Raw genomic sequence first — 21,237 nt, 5'->3', positions numbered from 1 at the left:
TTTGTCATATCACAAAAATCGTGTGTTTTGAAGTTAATGCGGTATGTTTGGCATATACTGAAGATAATTCACACTAAAGATAATGCATCTTGCACATATTTCCTTACCTTCGAGTCGTTCTTTTTTATAAGTGATAACAATGCTTTGTGTATCTGCATACATAGTTTTATTTTGAACTGTTCTGTGCATTACTGTCCAAACAAAATGTGGGGGAAAAGGGAGAAGAATGTGTTCCTCTTCACCCATCTGTTATGTTGTCCAGTGTTTTGGTTGTGTGATGAGCAAAATAGCTCATGGTTGAGGCAAGATATGGGACGTAACAGTATGCTTTAAAAACATACACAGTCATTGGTTTGAAGCCACAAGAAGAAACTGCTAAAATAGTAATTTGACAGCTCTTCATTGTGGTATAATTTCTATAAGCAAAGAATGGCTGTCTTTAGCAAGTAAGAAATGTTTATCTTTAGAACTATAAAAGTCATCGGTATCATGCAAGAATGCCTCCTGTGCAGACCAAGCATATAGGTTGGGCCTGTTTACCCAGTTCATTAGTCCTCACTGAAGGTTCTCACCTATTTCGTACTGGATTCTGCTGCTCTTGGGAGTACTAAACTAAACTACTTATTCAGTGAATATCAATCTTTACTTCCTCATAATGCAGTTAGTCATCAGACAACAAAATGTATTTCATGATGTAATTCTGGGTCTAGAAAAACAGCGGCTAGTTTAATCCTTTTATTGGGAGTAGTAGAAAGGGACTCATAAGAGACAGGCTTTATCTGACCCATGTGATGTTCTGCTGTTTACCTAGTCATGGGTCTGAAGAAATGAACCTTCTGTCTTAATAACAGAGTTTTTAAAAGGGCAAAAAGCATATAGTGTGACTAAACAGTTTATCGTTGATTTGGAGAATTGTTGTAGAGTTTTCTCCAGAGTATTAATAGGAAAATCTTGATGCATCTTCACATTCAAGATCTGTAGGTAACAAAGATTGAGTGACCTTTTGTTTTGATGGGGTTTTTTTTGGCTTGTGTATTGTTTTTTGGGGTGGTTTTTTTTTAATTCAAATCCAGAATCCTACGCTTCTGAAAGAATTGAGTTCTTTGGGGATATTTTATTAGGTTAAATCTCTTCATTGACTAGATTATTAATAAAATACTGGACATGAATTGCCATTTTTTTTTTGTGTTACAAGGTAATCTGTGCAATTCTTGTGAACTGCACATTACTGTTCCTGTCTGCAAAATGCAGACTTCTATGCTATTCTAATCCACCCACTCTTTCAAAAGCACTCAAGGAGGACATTCACAGATAACACAAGACAAACGAAAGGGCTCCTATTAGTAGGCTTTGTTAATTTAGTGTGTTCTTTTCCTTAATGGCCGAATACCCAAAACTCTGCCAAGGAATTGATTTCTCTTTACAATAAAATCCTGTTCCCCAGGCTGCAGTATGTATTGGTGAAAGTAGCGCATGCATAATTTTCGTAGAAGATTAGATACTTTCTCTTTGTTGTCCAGATTTCTACATGTATTATCTCTTCTCTTGTTAGCTGAACTGTGTGCTTATTTTTAAGAATACTGTATGAAGTCTTTTGTTATTTCTAGACTTCTCCGGAACACCTGCGGTAGGTATTTTCCTCAAGTTTCTTTGAGATTTATCTTTTGGTTAACATTAGAAACATTTCAGGAAAAAAGCATCCATACAAATTAGTAAAGTTTTGAGTTTTACTAGAAAATTTCCATTGCCTAGACTGGTAACAATGCACAGCTTCCTGCTTTTTTGAGCTTTCTTTTGCACTTCTCGGTCTCTTCCTTCCTCAGAGTAGTTTGCATTTAAAGGAACAGTAAGGTTATCTTTAAAGAAACCCTAAATATTTGACTTAGCAGTGTAAAGCCATAAGAATTAGTTGTATTTTGAAATTTAATTCTCTCTTCTGGCTGCTGTTGCCAACAGAACATTTCGTTCTCTATCAGTTACCCTTTTCCACTTTTCTGGGTAGACTTGTCTGTTAATGAGCTTCAATTGTTACCTGCTTAGATCAGGAGATTTCAGTTATATTCCTATTTTATTTCATGTAGTGACATGTTTTTATGCTACTAGGCTTCTGGTTTTGTAGACTTGAAAATTCTAAGTCATGTGGTCAGAGGTGTCTCGGTGCCTGCAGGAGATGATTTTATGTCACTTTGGTGAGAGGCAGGGAGAGTGTGGGTTTGAATTTTTTTGTGTGTGGTCTGCTTCTAAGGGCAATGGGAATAATGGGCTACATGGAAGCCTCAGGTAGAATAGTGAGTCCCAACAGAAAAAAATGTAAACAAAGGTAAAATTATAGCATCCTCTTTCAGTTTTTTTTATATTACAATTCTGAATCTGTTGTGCTCTGTGATTATCTTTTTATTTGAAATGTGCTTTGAAGTTTACATGAGGCACATGGTAAACTAATTGATAAGATCACAGAAATGACTTTGTATTCAAGGTTGTAGAACAGTGTTCAGAAACTGCTTTTGACAATGCCTCTCACAAAAGCTCTTTATTTTTAACTGACTTTTTTTCATGTTTTGGTGCTCTGCTTTTTCATAATGATCACTTAGGCACTGGTTCACATGCATAAGTCAGTGGTTTAAGAGTTTAATCATTCATTTCAAGTTGAGAATTTTATAAGACATTAGTAAGACTTCGTAAACCCTGGCTACCAGGACACAGTGAATAATTTACTGCTTAAAGTTAGCAATTTTTATTTAAAATTTTTTGTCTTAAAGGGTTAGCACTCCTACTTCAGCTTTTTTTGTCCTTAACAGTTGCTGATGATCAGGCTTGTGGGGTTTTGTGTTTTTTAAATTATGATTCTTGAGTTATTTTTCATCAGCATTACAAAAATGTTTGTTTATCTATATTATGAGATTAGGACTGAAGCTACATGTGTAGGAGTCTGACTCCCCCGTAGTGGTACAAACCTATTAAATGTCATTCTCTGGATGCTCTGTGCTGTCTTCTGCAGCTCTTACAAGATGTGTAAGCATGTGTTTTCTCTGTCTTTGTATGTTTCTGAATGAATAGCTGAGTACTAATGAAAATGACAATGTGGGAAGATTTAAAGCAAATACCTTTAATAAGGCTAAAAGAGGTAATGTCCTGAATATTTATGGTAACATGCTAGCTATCTTTGAAGAGCCCAAGCAGTTCAATGCTTCAGCAGCAATCTAGATTTCTTATTAGCTTGGTTGTGCATCCCTGTTGAAAAAAAATTTCACAAATACTGTATGTAGCCTTGCAAACCATGGTTGAGAAACTCCTTCCTGCTCAGTGGATTAACTTCGTATTTATATTTATGTGTATTTGTTGAGGGACTTTCCTTCTTGCATTTTATTTATACAGACATCACAATATGCTCTGTCAGTTCAGTCTTGTAGTTAAGCATATCTTTAGGTGCTCGTAAATTTATTGCACTCAGCTCGTCAGGACTCTTGCTGACTAAAACCATATTGATCGAGAGCTTGGCTTAGCACTATGGTTTAATATGCGATTTACTTTAAGCTTATTAGGGGTGGAATTTAGCTCCAGATTTAGACATCTAAATTCAGGTTTCTGCTGAGGAGCTAGGTGTCAAAGCTTGCACTGGAGTCAGAAGGGATCTAGGCAGTGGAACTATGAGAAAGATTCAGTTCACGTGACACTAGGTATCCCTCTCAAGGTGGGCAGAATCCATTTAGACTCACTGACTGTGCTATCTAGATCTCCTTTTACTGTGGAAGAGAAGTTGGATAGTTCACACATCTGCAGATAGGTGTTAGTAAGGTGTTTTTGATTTCTTTGCCAGTAGTCCCTTGGCTCAGTGGAACTATTTCCATGGCTACAACTTAGGTGTGCCAGTGCGATTATTTGCTGTGGTGCTACAAAAAGCAGGCGTTCTGCTGGAGGGTATCAGCTTTTCAGTTCGGGACTGATTTGATCATGTGAACTGCTTCAACTTTGCAAATCAAATTAAATTAGGCTTGCATAAGCTACCTCAATTTGTAGCCTTCAGCCCAGTGATGATGAATTGTAAAGTGCTCTGTTGTCCCAGCAAGTGATCACGTCAGTCTCTTAGAACGTATTTTTAATGTCTTTGAGTCCAAATACTATGCAGACACTGAAATATTTAAAAATAAGAAAGACTGTTTCTAGCTTTGTCTTTCAGTGAAGATCTATTCTAAGGACTTGAAGTCTTCAGAAGTGAGAGTACAGTTAAAGGGAGAAATGTCTTTAAAGTAATATGATACTTCTGAAGATATGTGGAATTTTCAATGGTTGCTAAGGACTTTAATGATTTAATTTCTGCCTCTTTTTAGCTCAGCATTTCTTTCCTGCAAGTGAAGTCCTAAAAATGTTAACCCCATTAATGAAGTCAGAGGACTTAAATCATGCATTATTATCTCATCGTAAAGGCTTCCCTTCTGAACGTTTGTTGCCTACAAGAAAGGATGGGCTTCATCACAAGTCTTGAAATCTGTCAGAAACAAAATTGTTAGTGCAGATGAAAAGCGAGTTCCATAATAAGGAAGATCTCGGCAAAGAGTCAATCTGCAGTAGCAAGGGTGTTCTCATACAGACCCTAGTAGTTGCATTGACAATTTGATAAAGGGAGAGATCTGGTTCCTCCAATATAAATTTTTCAGTCATGTCACATCTTCCTAAGCAAGCAAACAAAAAAACCTTCTTTTGCTGAATGTGAACTGCTTTGGTATGGGTATCTTTATAGCTAGAATAGTTATATAAAGAATTCTCTACATAAAACACTGCCCAGAGTATCTTCTTTCAAAACCTATCAAAAATGCATGCTGTTTTTAGAAGCATTGATAGTGTGTGCTACTATGTCACACTTGGCTCGACGTCAGCCTTCTGTATTTTAAGTGGCTTTGGCATTTCTGTGCTCTTTTTGCACGCCATATAGGGTACATTCAATAATCTAATCTCCGATGTTAAAGGAATGTGTAGTAGTTGTAAAAGTGCCAAAATGGGAATTTTGCTGTAGGTAGCTCAAGATCTGAAAACAAAGTTGTCTTCATTTCATGATCTAGAAACAGCATCACATCAGAGTTCAGTCTGTGGTTCGGTTGTGCACCCAGAGTAGCTGACCCTAACATTTACTTTACAGGCAGGCTCTTCAGATTCTCTGTTGGCGAAGTCCTCAGCCAGATCTTCCTTGTCTATTCATACTTAACTTGTGTGATGATTGAGTCGGGTGTTCATCCGATTTGATTGAAGCAGAGCTATGCATCATTGTTAACTAAATGTATGTAATCCATGTTCTGGTATTAATACCAAAGGCATTCTATGCATTTTGTGGATGGCATGACAAAAATGATAACTAAATCATTTCAGTATGAGGTTGTCTGGGATGAAAAAAACCTCAGCCCTGGTAGCTTTAATTGCCCATCTAACACTGAAAAAATAAAAAAAGTATACGGTTAGCAAGTTGTTAGTAGAAGGCACTGGTTTCTTAAGCAGAGCTCAGCAATAGCAAAAGGACTCCTTATATCCTGCTTCGTATGTTGTTGCCTAGACTATTTTCTAGACTAATCTTCAGCGCTGAATAGTTTTCACTTGTAAGAAAGATTCACCAAATATGTAGGGATTTTCTGGTTTTAATCTTCAGTAAAAGTGCAGTAACTGCAAAAAGCCTCAAGGCATGGCTTCACATATTCAATAAACTTTAGTTATGTCTAGCCTGGGGACTTGGATGTTCTCACCTTTCTTTATTTGCTTTACTCATCAGGACTGCTCTGTAAATCACTTTAAGTAGTGTAAGTCTGTCTGAAAGTCAGTGTATTGACAGTGAAAAACAGATTATGTGTGTTCTTTTTAAGCCTTCATTAGTAGCCCAATGTCTGAACATTACTCTCCCTCATAGCCATCTCCTGTTTTAAATATGATTGATCTTCAAATGGCTGACTATCAATGCTTGTTCTTTGTCTCTGGGGGAGGGCATGTCTTGGCACCAGATCGCAAGGTAGACATGTGGAAAACTAAAATAATATGTCTTACTGTATCTTCTGTCCATTTCCATCTGCTGTCCATATACTTTGCAGCTAGCCATATGAGCCAAATTATAATACGAGCTGCTCTGTGCTTATTAAGGTCCTCCGCAATGTTGATCCAGCACAGACTTTTAACAGTAGTGAATCATCCCCATGATGAATTGTCTGCCTAATGTTGCATAACTTACACCAGCAGAAGGGCTTTTTAGCCTGATTTTGCGTATAATATGCAAACTGGTTTAAGAGTTTTAAATGTGGTTTTTTTAATGTCTCTACAGTGGGATTTGCTAATAGAACTTTTAAGAAAGACATTTACTAGTAATATTTCTGTGAAGGTGCTTTCAAAGGATTAGCCAAGACTAGTATAGTCTGTGTTAAGGAGCAGTTCCAACGACGATATAATTTCTTTAGCAGCAAAGCTAATGAAAAAGAATCTTTTCTCTTGTACCTGCTTGTTCTTGCTCCCTGTCTGTTATGCCACGTGAGTATTTATAAGGCTGCGCTCTGTTGGATCAAAGAGGGGGAGGGGAGCCAAAATTTCCTGTCTTCTGATTGAGACATCTTAACAAAAATTAATCTTCCATAAATCCTCCCTTTCATCCCCCAAAATTGCCACTAATGTTACTGAAGTTATTCAAGAGTTCTGAAGTGGCATCTTGATAGTGTAAGAGATGCTAGTTGATTAAGTCCACTATTCTGTTGACCCCTACGTATTGTCAGCATATCTGTTTGTGTGGCTGCCTGACAAGTTGGGCAAAGGTACAATGCTGAAAAATTGCCTCTGTTTTTGTCTTGCTAAGATACGTTTTACCTGGTCAGTACCCAGATTGTGTTCAACTACACAGGCAGATGTGCCAGCATGGGATGGCACAGCGCAGTGGAAAAAAGGAGGACAGAAAATTTTTCAGTAGTAATTCTGGCTCAGGGCAATTACCATCCTTTCAGGCTTATGGATTTACAATTCCCAGTAAGAAGAAATCAGAAAATGTACTGTCTTGAGGAGGGCAAATCTAACCCGAATAAAGGCAAAAGAAGTGTAAAACACATGTGAAGTGAACAGTGTGTCATGGTAGTGTAATGTGAATTCTTTTTTTTTTTTTTTTTTTGAGTGTGATGGAAGTTTATTTCATCCATTTATTCAAAGTATATGTAGATTGCATATTAAAATAGCATTTTTTTTTTGATGCTATGGTAGATATGTTTCAGGTTTGTTGTCATTGTAGTCAGATCTATTAAAGTGTGTTATTAGCCTTATCTAGGCATTTAGAACTGGAGTGCTTCACTTCAAACAGGACTGAGCTGGAGTTCTACAGTTTAAGCTTAAATACCTTATCGGTACAAGTGATGAATCAGCATAAAGACAAGCTTTTCACAATTGTAGGAGGATTTTTAAGTGTCTAATTTTCAGATAGTTTTAAAATGTTCTTTCATATTGTTTCCCCAGTACTGAAGTAGTTTCCTGAAAGAATGCTTCGGTTCAAATAATGCAGCATCTAATGACTTGGAAATAAACATGTGTAATACAGTGTTCGGTTTCAAGGTCTTTGTGGATTTGCATCAGTTAACAAAATTGCTGAGGTCCTGTGTAGTTGCAGAAGGAAAAGCTAATCTTTTTCTGTAGCATTGCAATCAGATGGTCTCTATTGCAATCAAATGTTTTCCGGAAAACAGATTTATGGTGTCTGAAGGGCATTTAAATAACTACAGTGTATCAAAAATGTTCAAGTTCAAAATTCTGTATTTTAACAATGTGTTTACTGTCTCTAACATTTGAAATAAACCAACAACTTCTGTAAAAATTACTTGAATGGATTTGTTAGAACATCTAACTGATGATTTGAGAAGTTGAAAGCAATTGATACTTGGGTTTTTTTACTAGTGGGGCTTGAATTGCTACTTAAATACAAGTATTTTTTGTATTTAAAAAAAGCACTCATTTGGCTCAGATACCAAGTGACTTGCAGCAGTTTGAGTTAAGACTCATCTTTTACTTATAAAACTCACAATTTATATAATTTATTAATTATTTTAGCTTTGGTTCTAAAACTGTTACTGAACTACAACAGTAACAGCTTTTTCCATCAGAGTTCAAGTTTCATTATGTGCTTTCAATGTTAAGAAAGAATACATTTTTCTTAATATTAGGTGAGCAGTGCCAAGAGCAGACTTAACTGAAACTGTGCTGGTTTTAAGTGACGCAAATAATATACATCAAATAACATATCAGCCTATGCTTTTGCAGAGAGGGTGCCTTGGTTTTGTTCAATTTTGTTTCCATTACAAATTGGGGTTTGGGGGGTTGTTTGGGTTGGGTTTTTGTTTTGGTTTGGGGTTTTTTTTTGTTGGTTTGGGGTTGGTTTTTGTCACATGCACATTGCTCTGTCTTGATCACCAAATAAACTTTCAGGGAACAGATTGAATTAGAATTCCTCATGCTATGTGGTATGCGAATTTAAATTTAAAAACCATATTTGTTACCTAATAAGATTCTGGGCACTCAGTGGCATTGTACACAAGATCAGTGATGCAGTCTACTTACTGTTACAAGTTCATGTTTCCTTCCTGCTTATTCTAGAATGGCTTTAGATTACAAGTAAAATATCTATACTTATTCTTCCCTGATTCTTGAACATAGTCCAACACTCAGCTCATTTTCACTCATCTGCAAAATGTTTTGCTGGTATTTGGGTTTTGGCTATCTTGAAGATCTTAAAGAATGGTTTTTAAGCAGCACTTACAGTGATACTGTGATTGTAGCTATTTCAGGTGATGAATGTAGCTGGAGCACATATCATAGAGTGTGCAGACAGTTCAGATCAAACGTTTGACCATTTAATTGCTGGTTATTTGCAGGGAACTTGGTTCTCCTAAGCTGTTTTAATTCAATATAAGATGTCCCACTTCAGTCACTTTTTTGAACTTTCAGTAGAAACAACATTTTTGCAGGACATCAATGATACTCTGTAATGCAAGCAGCCATTGTGATAAGATAAGCTGTTAATTCCGTTCGCTTTTATTATTTCCTGATTTGTGCATGTTTGTTAAATACCTGGTATTGATGGCTTTATTAAACTGTCCTTTCATTCCCACAGGGGAGATGATTTGCTTCAGAATATTTGACTGTTGAAGAAAATCATCCTAATTTGTAACACCTCTGAAAAGTTATATCACTTTGCTTCTGTCTCTTTTCAGAGAATGGACCTTGGAGAATGTCTGAAGGTGCATGACCTGGCATTAAGGGCAGACTACGAAATAGCATCCAAAGATCAAGATTTCTTCTTTGAGCTTGATGTATGTATTTTGTCTTAATGGTGGAGAGAAAGCATAATTTGTGTACATAGGTGGATAAACTGAGCAACAGAAGTTAAGTTTTGGTATTGTCATGGTTTAACCCCAGCTAGCAACTAAGTATCACACAGCTGCTTGCTTGTTTACACACACCCACCCACCCCATGGGATTGGGGAGAGAATCAGAAGAGTAAAAGGGAGAAAAACTGTCATCTTCTCAACCCATGAGTTAATAGGTAAAGCAAGAGCCACACATGTAAGCAAAGCAAAACAAGGAATTCATTCACCACTTCCAATCAGCGGGCAGGTGTTCAGCCTGGAGCAGGGCCATCACTCCGAACGGCCTCCCCCTTCCTCCTTCTTCCCCCAGTTTATGTGCTGAGCATGACGTCATATGGCCTGGAATACTCCTTTGGCCAGTTTGGGTCAGCTGTCCTGGCTGTGTCCCCTCCCAGCTTCTTGTGCACCTGGCAGAGCATGGGAAGCTGAAAAAGTTCTTGACTAGTCTAAGCACTACTTAGTAACAGCTAAAACAGTTTGCTATCAACTAAAATCAGTGAGTTATCAACATTCTTCTCATACTAAATCCAAAACATAGTACTGTGCCAGCTACTAGAAAGAAAACTGTCTCAGCTGAAACTGGTACACACAGAAGGCAAATTTTTGGAAAGTATAGGAAGGGTTAGAGAAACCTTTGCACAGTTACATAAAGATGCATGCCTCTCATATGCGAGTATTTAATTTGTGTTGGTAGTCATCTCTAGGTAGAACTGTTAACAGCCTTCTACAGAATAAATTATCATAAACTTGGATGCTGTCTTAGTGTTACCAAAGAGCCAGCAAATGTTAAGGCTGTCTGTGCTTTGAAGAGAGTCTTAAATTCTAATGCTTATCGAAGAAACAAGTTTTGTATTCAGGATAATAATCATATGCTATGTTTCAGTACACCATAGTTTTGAGTTATACACTTTTGAACTTCCAACTGGGAAGTTAGTCTTCACTAGGACAAAAAGGTTTGGGGTTTTTTGTTGTTGTTTGGAGGGATAGTGTTAATATGCTTAATAGCTTAAAACCCTATTGAAAAAAGTTATGGTATTGCATGTATTGGCTGGGTGAGGTGAACCTGAATATCCTTCAAAGAATTTTAATGCATGTTAGAAATGCTCACTTATTCAGAGAAGACTTAAGGCAGATTCACTTCCAAATTTTGCAACTAACGTGTAGACTATGTTTTTAAAAAGTCATATAGTAGTACATGTGATTAGTCACCCAAAAGTGCTAGATTATTGTTTTACAAAGGCTTCACTAATAAAAACTTATAAAAGTTAAGTCTTAATAAACCTGGAAAATACTAAGGGTAATGAAATATTCATGTTCTTGACAGCACCGATCACTGTTTTTATTGCTGTTTTAGGCAATGGACCACCTGCAGTCATTTATTGCAGACTGTGACAGGAGAACGGAAGTGGCTAAGAAAAGGCTAGCAGAAACCCAAGAAGAGATCAGTGCTGAAGTTGCAGCTAAAGTAAGCATGTAAAACTAGTTACTTAACTCTCTTTGAAGGTCCGTTTTTTTCTAAGGAGCCAACTTAAGGCTTTGTCAAGCTATCCAATCTGATAATTTGTACTGAGTAGGGGAAAAAAAGATGACGTTTTCTCTATGCTTCCCAAAACTGCCTTTAAAGCATGGAGAGGAGAATACAGGGAAGAGACCTCCCCGATATTTTTGAGCTCAGGAAACTTGACTCTGTCATACTATGCCATACAAGTGTTAGTGATTCCTTTTTGATCAAAACTTAGAGTAAACAAAATTGATGTGCTTTTCTCTAGATCTTCTAACTGAAAAAAACATAATTTTTCTGTGTAGGTATGCACATACTAGGAGGCATGGTTGTATGAATATTCATTTTGCAAGACTGTGTGGTATAGACAACAGTGTGAATTGCTTGAAGTTTCTGTACAAAATCCTGCTCTGGAGTTGGCACATAGACTTGATAACTCAGCTATTCTCTGTGTGCTTTTACATGAGGAAACACCTGTTTCTCTTCTACTTGCAGAAGTTATCTCTGCCTGTTTCTCTTAATTCTGTCCTACTGATTTTGCATATAGTAACTCAGTAGTAGATCAGATTGCTTTCCGTAATTAAAACTATTTCCTGTGTTAAGCCTTTCCTTGTCTTTCAAGGCTGAAAGGGTTCATGAATTGAATGAAGAAATTGGGAAACTGCTGGCCAAAGTAGAACAGCTTGGAGCTGATGGGAATGTGGAAGAATCTCAAAAAGTAATGGACGAAGTGGAGAAGGCTCGGGTAAAGAAGAGAGAAGCAGAAGTAAGTTGATTGTGTAAGGCTTGGGGGATGGAGAGGGCAGGGTCCAATATTAAATTGGTTGGCATCTGTGTGAAGCAAGGTGTCTTATCTGCTGTCACTTCCTCAGCTAATTGCTTCGTATAAAACTAAAGAATTTGCTTTGCGGCGTCCTGTGCAGTTAAAGTTTCTACCTTTAAATACAATCCTATACTATTAAAACTATACTCACTTCCATGGATGATGTATTTATCTTGGTTTAGCTGTATTGGCCAGTTGTATCTGTGGACAGTACAGTTGTGTCTGTGTTTGTCAGACTGACTTAACTTGTTGGGTCTTGCTCTTGCTGTGGCTACTCCGTTGTGCCTCATGGTGTCCTAACGTGGCTTGTACTGGAAAACTTCAGTGAAGTGAACTGTTGTCTTCACTGAAAGATAATTAGTCAATGGCTTGTGTATCAGGCAAGTCAAAATGGTCCTTGTTGTAATGTTCAGGTGGCAGAACTCACCAAGAGCTTTTCCATATCATATTTCACCAAGATATTTAAATTTATAGAAACAAGCATCTGCAGTTGTTTTAATGGTACCAGAGCAGTTGCTGGCAGTCTTGCTTGTCTGTCGTCTGAGTGTCTGTAGATAAATTTCCTTCAGATAACTTGTTTAATTAGTGTCTAAACTGCAGGTAGGTTTCTCAGGAAACTACTACTATTTTTAAATGGGGTTCAGAATTAAAAGTGGTGTAATATTTTCATAACGTGTTAAGATAGTAATTGTAGTGTTAATGTGTATTCATTGTTGCATATGAAAAAGTTGTTCATCCTTCTTAGTAGTGTGATCTTAAGTAAAGGTAATAATCACCCCACTTTGCTTAATTTGCAAAACCAGGTTTTGATGTCCTGCTTTTAAATATGTCCAATCTTCAAAATAAGGAGCCTGTCTTGAGACATTTGATGTATTACAGTGTGGATTAAGTAAAGGGTGTGCTGGTGCACATTGAATTCTGTTATCAATTTGTAGTATATCTTTGGTAAAGTGCCATCTTTGTATTTCTGTGCATTGAGAAGTAACAGTTAGCATATTGTTTTTTCTAGGAAGTATACAGGAATTCTATGCCTGCCTCCAGCTTTCAGCAGCAGAAGCTACGGGTTTGTGAAGTGTGCTCAGCTTATCTTGGTCTTCATGACAATGACCGACGACTTGCTGACCACTTTGGAGGAAAACTACATTTAGGATTTATTGAAATAAGAGAGAAGCTTGAGGAGCTCAGGGTAAATCATTCTTATATTTTTGTCTGTGTATATGTGTGCACTCCTACTTAATTATTTGCCAGGCAACCTTAATGGAATATTTCTTTCTGGGTGTGTGAATTTTTTTCATTTTACTTTAAAATTTGGGATTTCATTAGTCTATAAAATACTAAACCTTCTAATTTAATATCAGTTATCTGGATAATTTGATAAGATGACCTCTTTTTGCACTGAGGCATATTAAAACACATGTTCAAAGTAATGCATTTTAGGAACAAAGAGTGCAATTCCACTTGTAAAGTGGAGAACTGTATTTTGAACGACAGTGATGTTGAAACATATTTAGCCGTCACAAGAGGTAGCCAAATGAACTTTACTTTTAGCCAGTTGATTGGCTAAAAGTAATAATGAGACTCTTGAAAATACAAGAACATGTAGTGGGCCTGAGTGAGTGATATCTTAATTAGGATAAAATGTTAATAGGGCTGGTGTTGGAATCCTCATTTTTGGTACCCATACATAAGGAGGATGATAACACATGGCAAAGTTTTCCAAAAAAGATCTGCAGAAATGCTTGGAGCTCAAACAACCTGCTGTATGGTGAAAGACTAAAATTCAATTTGTTTATTTTATCTGGACAAAGATTAGGAGGTGACTTTCATTTTATAGATACCAACAACTAAAGAAGATTTCTTTTTTAAGTCATTTTTGAAGGCTTATAAGCTTAACTGACAACAGATGAAATAAATAAGTTCTGAGAACTCAAAGTTGTAGCTGTCCAAAGTCAGAATACAAAAAGATGTGTATCTTGAAGTCAGGCTAGCTATTAAAATAATTGTTACGGAGAGGTTGCATGTTCTCTATAGCTTAAAGATTTGAAATCCCACTGGAATATTATCCTAAACAACACTGTCTTGACCAGAAACCATGTGCTGGAAGAAAGACTTACTGGAATTATATTCTAGACTTTTGGTATTCAAGAGGATGGATTTGCACACTGATGCCATTTATGATCTTAATATGCGAATTATGGAGTTCAAGGCTCAATTAAGCATTTAGCTGTAGAAATCACTAAAGACGATAGCTAAATGAGTTGAATGCTGCTACTGAGTTTGGGTAAATTGGCTTGGTTTATATTTCATAATATTCCACCTGTCTTGCATGAATACTGTGACTTAACCTTTGGAAAGCCCAACTCTTTCCGTTAACTGTATTGGCAATTTAGGCTCCTAAGTATAGCTGCTGTAACTTAAATCTTAGATACCTAGAATAGATCATGTGTGCTTCCTCTCATCCCTCCGTGAAATTATGCAGAGTCACTTGAACAAGAAACCTTGGTTGTAGTTAAATTACTGATACTGTACAAGGAAGTCTAGATATAATTTGACATAGAGAGTTGAAATAACTGATTATTTCCATCATTTGGAAAAAAAAAAATGCATGGATAACTATTTCACATTCCCAAAACATCAATAAAATAATCTTTTGAAGTACTTCGCTAACAAAAAAAGAAAACAATAACTATCCCCTCCTTCCTCAGAGCTCTCCTCAGAGATCTAATCAAGATGCTGCTGGGGCAATTCCACATCTCAGAAGAAGGTCTTTACAAAGAGTTGAATTTCTTGCATCATGTCCAGAAGGTGGCAAGACTTGGGTTTGGCCAGATCTCCAGTTGTGAGTTCCACATCTGAGGGCCCTCTACTGAGCGTGCCTTGTCCCCAGTAGTAGTGAGTTCAACCTGGGGGCTATCAGCTGAAGCATCATCTCTAATTATGTGTCTCATGTTCACAGTACAGAAACAAGTAGCCTCAAAACTAGGTATCAGCCCAACAAAGTCCTTTTAAGGCTAAGGATTTCTTTACATAACAGCGTAGCTGAAGGAGTTAATAAAACAATTAACTCTCCTAGTTCTGATTCCTTCCTACCTTTCTCCAGTGGATAAAATATGATAGGATTGGCATGGAAGCTCTCACATTAAAGGCATGACTTACTGCTCTGAGTTCCCCTTTGTGGAAAACTTAATTTAATTCTATATATTTCAGGTCTTCGTGTAACACCCATCTATTTGCTGCAGCTCTTCTGCAATAACTTCTGTTTCTTGGAGAAAAAAAAATATATATATGCTGAGGAAGAGAGAGGGAATAATATACACAAGGGAGAGGGAATATACATGAGAGAAAGAACTGAATTTTAACTGTCTAGGTTATTTTTGTAGCACCTTCATCTGAGAAATTTTGAAATGTAACTTAATGAATATATTCCTTTGCTTTTAGAGGATTGTGGCTGATAAACAGGAGAAACGAAATCAAGAGCGTCTGAAACGCAGAGAGGAGAGGGAAAGAGAAGAAAGGGAGAAACTAAGGAGGTAGGGATCTATTTTAATTGCATATACGTGATGACCTATTTAAGCTTAATGGGAAAACTATGATGTTTATGATTTTTAAATCTGCAGAATCACAACAGTCTGCTTTCCTTAGAAACTTACAAGGATTGAGAGTGAATTTCATGTCTAATTCTTAAAACCAGAATTGTTTTCATAGAAAGCCTTTTTAAAAACTACAGATAGAAGTGTCTCTACATACTTGAACAAATGGCCTTTCAATGAGATAATTTTCAGGTGTGTACCTTGTTTGAGACCTGACAATGTCAGCTTGCACACATGTGAGTTTCTAACATGTTAGGTGTTAGATATTTTCTTTATAGATGTTAGAAGTTTTCGTTATTGGAAGTAGTTGAACATATGACCAAGGAAAGTAATTCCCTCTTCTATGAAATAGTTGCTTCCAAGACTTGTGGGGCTAGAGTTCAATAGAATCTGAACTGCATTTCTCTTGACATGTCTGCTTCAGAGGTTAACAATGTAAATTTTGAAATCTGTTGCAGTCTGATAATACATACCTGACAAGAAGTAAGGGAGTACTGACTTGAACTGTAAGATTTTGATCTGGGAGGAGTGGAAATAAAAAAGTAGACTAGATACTCTTTTGGGTTTGTAGTGTGGTGGGATCAAAAATAAATAAAAAACCAACAAACACAAAACAGTTGTTAGAGGGATATGTTTCCTGGTAAATATGTTACAAAGACATTAACATCAAATAAAAGGCCTTTAAATAATTGCTAGTAAAATAAGAAATACAATAACAGGTCGACTAGTTTGGTTTATTATTATTAAATTGTACTTTACTTGATAATAAGATTCTGTAAGAAAAACTGATGTACTATTTTCCATTTATTTCAGGTCCAGATCCCACAGCAAGCATACCAAAAGGTATAGAAATCTGAAGACAAGGAATACCATCAGTGAAGCCAGCCTTTCAAAAGCTGGAACATTTTAAGTTTGTCTAGCACTATTAGTTTAAGTTGTCCATCTTGCAGACAAAGCATTCAGTTACACAGTCATCTCTCTGTGTGTTTACACAGTATTTATTGCCATGCTTCTGAGTTTATACATGTTTGCCTGGTTTGTCGTTACTACAAGGCAATCTTTTGTCCCAAATAATGCTTAGAACACAGGGAGAACTGCTCTTTCTTCAAAACAAAAGCTTGTGGTTAATAGCTTTTGGTGAAAACCCATGTTTTTAAAATCCTAAGCACCAGGTTAATTCTCAACAGATGACACATCAGATGACCCAATATGAGTTTTCTTCCTAACCTACACAGCTGAAGGTCACCAGTGAGATATTATTGCAAAGCAATTTAAAAAAAAAAAAAAAAAAAAAAAAAGAAATTGTGTGGTGTGTAGAACCTTCCAGACTAGTTTTATTGTAGTAGCTATGGGGAAGGATATAGTCCTGGTTTCTCAGAACGTGATAATAGATAGGTTCTGGCAGATGATCCCTATCACTGCATCATGAAGTTCTAAAACTTTGCCTGATAAAGACAAGATTTTTAAATTTTTAAAAGTAGATTTTTTTCCATATTTTTAATTCCTTTCAGAAGCCTGAATTGGCTATGGTGTAGCCATACATATGGTCATGAATTAACTGTAAAATTGTCTGCATTACTCACAAAGGGGTTTGTAGGATTTCTAGTGTTGTTTTCCCCTCCCTTTTTGCCTGTGATAGGACGATGCGGTAGCTCTGAACACTGCAGACCATTCTGTGTACAGATTCACTTATGTGTAGAGTGTGTAATACTCAGAGTACACTAATAGGGTAGCTAGTTGAATGCAGTGTCTGGTTTAAGTCCTTTCTGTTCCTAGATCTAGGTCCCGAGATCGCCGTAGGCATCGGTCTCGCTCAGCCTCCCGGGAACGAAAGAGAAGAACTCGCTCCAAATCCCGTGAGAAACGCCATCGTCACAGGTCTCGTTCTAACAGCCGCAGCCGGAGTCGCAGCCATCATAGAAGCAGGCATAGTTCCAGGGAGAGAAGCCGAGAACGCAGCTCCAAAAAGAGGTAAATGTTGGCCTAGAAATAAATGGCTTTTCCTAGATGCATTATGAGAAACTTTGCACTACATTTTTACATTTAACATCTGTCAATTTAAACACATTTTGAGACTGTCTCAGATTTCACTTACACCTTTAGCATATTTATGATTTGACATACAGTAGTGATTTTTTTTTTTTAATAAAAATAATAGGGTTATGTATTATTTCTGTTTTGGAGGAGTGATACGAGGTATTGGTGTTATTTTGATAATACTACCAGCTTCCAGCAATGTAGAAAGTGAAACAGTTGATCGCCATTTGAACCCAGGGATATCGGCAGTCATCTTACTGTCACACATTTGTTTTTTCCCTTGGACACTGGAGCCCATCTGTTGTGTACTGCACCAGATAAAAATGAGTTTAGATATCCCTAAAAGTAAACTTGTTGCATTGCATCTGAAGATGTTGCTTTTGCAATGAAAGTGGCTCAACCCCTCACTGGAGGATTACTGCAGAGAGCAGTCTGGGGCTGTTGCTTTTGAACGACTCAATTGCTCTCTACTCCTGAGGATTCGCTGGCTTATTTTAGATGAGTGAGGTAAGCATAATACAGAAGAGTGTTGGAATTGCACAATGAGGCATCTGGTAGGGAGGTCTGCTCATAACCTGGATTCCTTTCTTGTATAGGTCAGCCACCGTGGCATAGGTTTGAGCGGATGGGGTGCCCAGTCTTAAAAACCCTGACAGACTGTCGACTTGCAAGAAGAGAAAAGATCTATTTTTAAGTGGCCACACATGCAGGGTTTATAATTCAAATGATTTTAAGATTTAAGTCACTAAGGATGGAGAAACAAGTGTTGAATGTGTTCAAGTATCTCATGGGCTCTTTGCCCCAAAAATGAGCTTTTTTTTTTTGTTCCTGGAGTAGGTAGGTGACTGTAGTCCCATTGTGCTCTGTAAGAGAGCACAGAAGACAGTTGGTCCAAGTCTTTTGCTTCTTTCTCTTTGTTGCAGATGGATAAAACTTACATGTCCAGCACTCTAGTTGATATAATCAGTAGAGTCTGGTATTTAAAGTTTTTCTGGGTGTTCTTTAGTGTCTTAAAATTAATGTTTTGGACTCAGCAATTTTCATCTTGATTGTTGCCTGTCATCACAGCTGTCCTAAAGAGTCTGCCTCTTCAAGGCATTTACAATGGCAGATTAGCAAATCTTCAAAAACCTGTAGTTTTTCAGTCTTAAAATAGACATTTTCCTTTGAGTCAACGCATTTGCTAACTTGGATGAACCAATGTACAGAGCATATGCTCAAATTGCCTTTAATTCTTCACCTTTGAAGTCCAGCCTTGCAAGACTCAATTTCAGTCCTTCACAGAAAACTATATTGATCAATTGTTTGGGGTTTCTCATCGTAGTTGTTCAAACTCTCCAATATGATATGCACAATGCAAATGATGCATTGCCTTCTGTATGTTGGCAGAGAAATATGTAAGAACAAGGAAATGGTGTGGACCATTGGTGCTATCCATATGACAGTAAACTTGTCAGTCTGAGCTGCCAAAGGTGAATTGAAAAAGCACAAGGTGATTTGAAGATGAAGTCCGTGTCCTTTTGCAAGATGCTATCAAAGGATAAGCCCTTCAAGCTTTGTTTTGTGTGAATGAGTTAAAAAATATAATGTACTTCAGGGCAAGATTTCAGCCTTACAATATTCAGCGATAGAAATATTTCTGCTGATGTCAATTCCTGCCCTGAAGGAATGACACACCTGTGTTGGAAGAATCCTTGGTACAAATAAGAATTTTGCATTACTGTTTTAACTTGAGGGGAAAAAAATTGCTGTGCCATCATTAGCAGCTCATACCTCTTATTTCTCTGAGGTCAAGCAAAATTTTTGCTCTTAAAGTATGTATATTGTGTTTTGAAGAGACTAAAGAACCCTTAGAGCCATGATCTTGCTGCACTGGGACCAGGATAGCTATTGAACTTCTGCAGCCAGGCTGGATACCTCCTTTTTAGAGATGCTAGCCATTAGAGCTGCTTTCCACGTGAAGGTGGGAGAAGTCTTTCTGTTGAATACCATACCACTTTTGATGCCAGAATCTAAAATAAACCTGAATTTGCAGACTCAAATGTATTATGCTTCCTTGCCTCCTAAGAACTCTTTCTAGTCCAAGGAAATACTCATTGCCAAACACTATTTTTTAATTTTTTTTTTGAGGAATTTCTATAAATCCTGATACGAAATACTTTTATTCAAGCCTGTCTTCCTTAAGTTCAAAACATTCAGTTGTCCAAGGAATTCTGGCCAAGAATACTCTGGAAAATAAAAGACACACTCCAGCAAGTAACTTCTTCAGGAAGGAGTCATAGCCTGTTGGTTTTGAACAACCAAATAAATTCAGATCTGGAGAACATGGTGCTTCTGCCAGACTCTTGGCAGAAGAGCAGAGCATGACACCAGAAGCAACAGAAAGACAGCTGAAAGATGCAGCAGTGGCCACTAATTTTAGGGCCTTAAGATTAAGTGTGGAGTTGTGGTTGCTATGTGGGAAGAGTTGCATCATTTTATGTTAACCTAAAGCCTTCAGTGTGATTTTTTTCGGGGGGGGGGGTTGGTTAAAGTACCATAAAATACTCATTTCAAATTTATCCATGTAAGGAGCGGACCTCAGCACTCTGTGGGCTCAACTGAACATGCGCCAAGTATCTGGCAATAGTAGCAAATGTGTCTTAAGATAATGGCAACCCATCTGGTAATAACAGCAATGTCCAACGTGCCTAAGGTAGTAGGAACCCTAGGTCTACCCGGGCTTGGATTACTGGCTTATCAAGAGCAGGTCTAAATAAAGTCCTGCTTTTTCTTGCTGTTAACTGTAAGTTCCAAATAACAAAAAATGCATCATCTTTCATCTCATTAGAAACAAAATATATAATTTGTGCTTCTTGATTTGCAATGAGACAGTGAATATTTGCAGTTAGATGTTGAGATGCATACTCAATGATAAGATCAGTCGTGACAGCAGACCTACATGTGAGTAAGTTGAGACATGGTTGTGTCAGTATGCTTGACCCTGCTTGCAAGAATTCACGTGACAAGGGCTAACGTGCTCCCATACAGACATTGTATGGACAAATCAAGTACCTGAAGTCCTCAGATGGGACTTCATTTCACCTGGCTTTAGATGACTAGCTCAGATGTAAATCTCATGAGTCTCATTACAGACTCATCTGACATAATTTTCTGTCTATTTTAAGATGAGACAAATCATGCCTTAAAGTGGCTAGTTCTTCTGCTGACTGTTAAGGAAATCTGGCTGATGAGCTTAAATGTCTGCAGTGCAAACATTTAAAGCTGGATGAGATAGATCCCACTCTTAGCATTTAGGTGATTTTTTTTTTTTTTTGAAATATCCTTCAAATCCTGGTTGACAACAGAATATTCTAGCCCTCTGCTAATTCTCTGCTGTGGTAGAGAAGTACAGACTTAATCTTGGGTTTTTTTCTTTCTTTTGAGGAGAAAGCTGTGGAGGGGAGAAGCGCAGGCCCATTTAGTCAAATGTTTTACCCCTCGGAAGGTCTGAAACTGTATTAGTAGCAAATTTCCCTGCTTTCCTAGATCTGACTGCCTGCTCTAGGATTTTGCCAGACTGCCAAGGCTGCCCTAGGATTTTTGTCCAAGGCTACTTACGGGGTTTTTTTGTCCTCAGACCCAATGTAGGTATCCATGGATACTGTCTTAGAACAGTATCACATATGATATAACACAACTCATAGTTGGTGAACGTGACAGTATGGATGCTGCCCACACGTCTGGTGGAGGGGGTGGTTTCTGCTGAAGAATCCACTTGATCAGTTAGGAAGTAAGGCTTTCCGAGCATTCTCGATAATGTAAGTGTAGTAGAGGTTCTGATTCTAAAGGCTTGCCCTTGAAAAAGACTGGAATGGTGTTTTAGTTCTAAGTTTTCTGGTAGTAATACTGCTTGCTAAGGCAGTTGTCTAAACTTTCACA

General features: G+C 37.4%; 1 protein-coding gene across 3 annotated transcripts in view; it reads left to right on the top strand.

Annotated features, from left to right (window-relative positions):
- LOC104134269 (putative RNA-binding protein Luc7-like 2) overlaps positions 1 to 17,254 on the top strand; it is a 20,587-nt gene extending 3,333 nt beyond the window's left edge. For 2 of the 3 annotated variants that reach the window (XM_035903207.1, XM_035903208.1), the window contains 7 exons: positions 9,210 to 9,308; positions 10,720 to 10,830; positions 11,489 to 11,632; positions 12,699 to 12,875; positions 15,128 to 15,219; positions 16,093 to 16,122; positions 17,056 to 17,254. In XM_035903207.1, the coding sequence (XP_035759100.1) occupies positions 9,213 to 9,308; positions 10,720 to 10,830; positions 11,489 to 11,632; positions 12,699 to 12,875; positions 15,128 to 15,219; positions 16,093 to 16,122; positions 17,056 to 17,254 (849 nt within the window). In that variant the 5' untranslated portion in view covers positions 9,210 to 9,212. Of the gene's footprint in view, positions 1 to 9,209; positions 9,309 to 10,719; positions 10,831 to 11,488; positions 11,633 to 12,698; positions 12,876 to 14,394; positions 14,529 to 15,127; positions 15,220 to 16,092; positions 16,123 to 17,055 lie in introns of all 3 variants that reach the window. The other variant, XR_004843177.1, reaches the window with a different exon arrangement.
- The last annotated feature ends 3,983 nt before the right edge of the window (positions 17,255 to 21,237 follow it).

Source organism: Egretta garzetta, unplaced genomic scaffold (genome assembly GCF_000687185.1).
Source record: "Egretta garzetta isolate BGI_Z169 unplaced genomic scaffold, ASM68718v1 scaffold51, whole genome shotgun sequence".
NCBI classification, from domain to species: Eukaryota; Metazoa; Chordata; class Aves; order Pelecaniformes; family Ardeidae; genus Egretta; species Egretta garzetta.
Note: the sequence above shows the minus strand (reverse complement) of the source record. Positions and strands in the feature narration are given on the sequence as shown.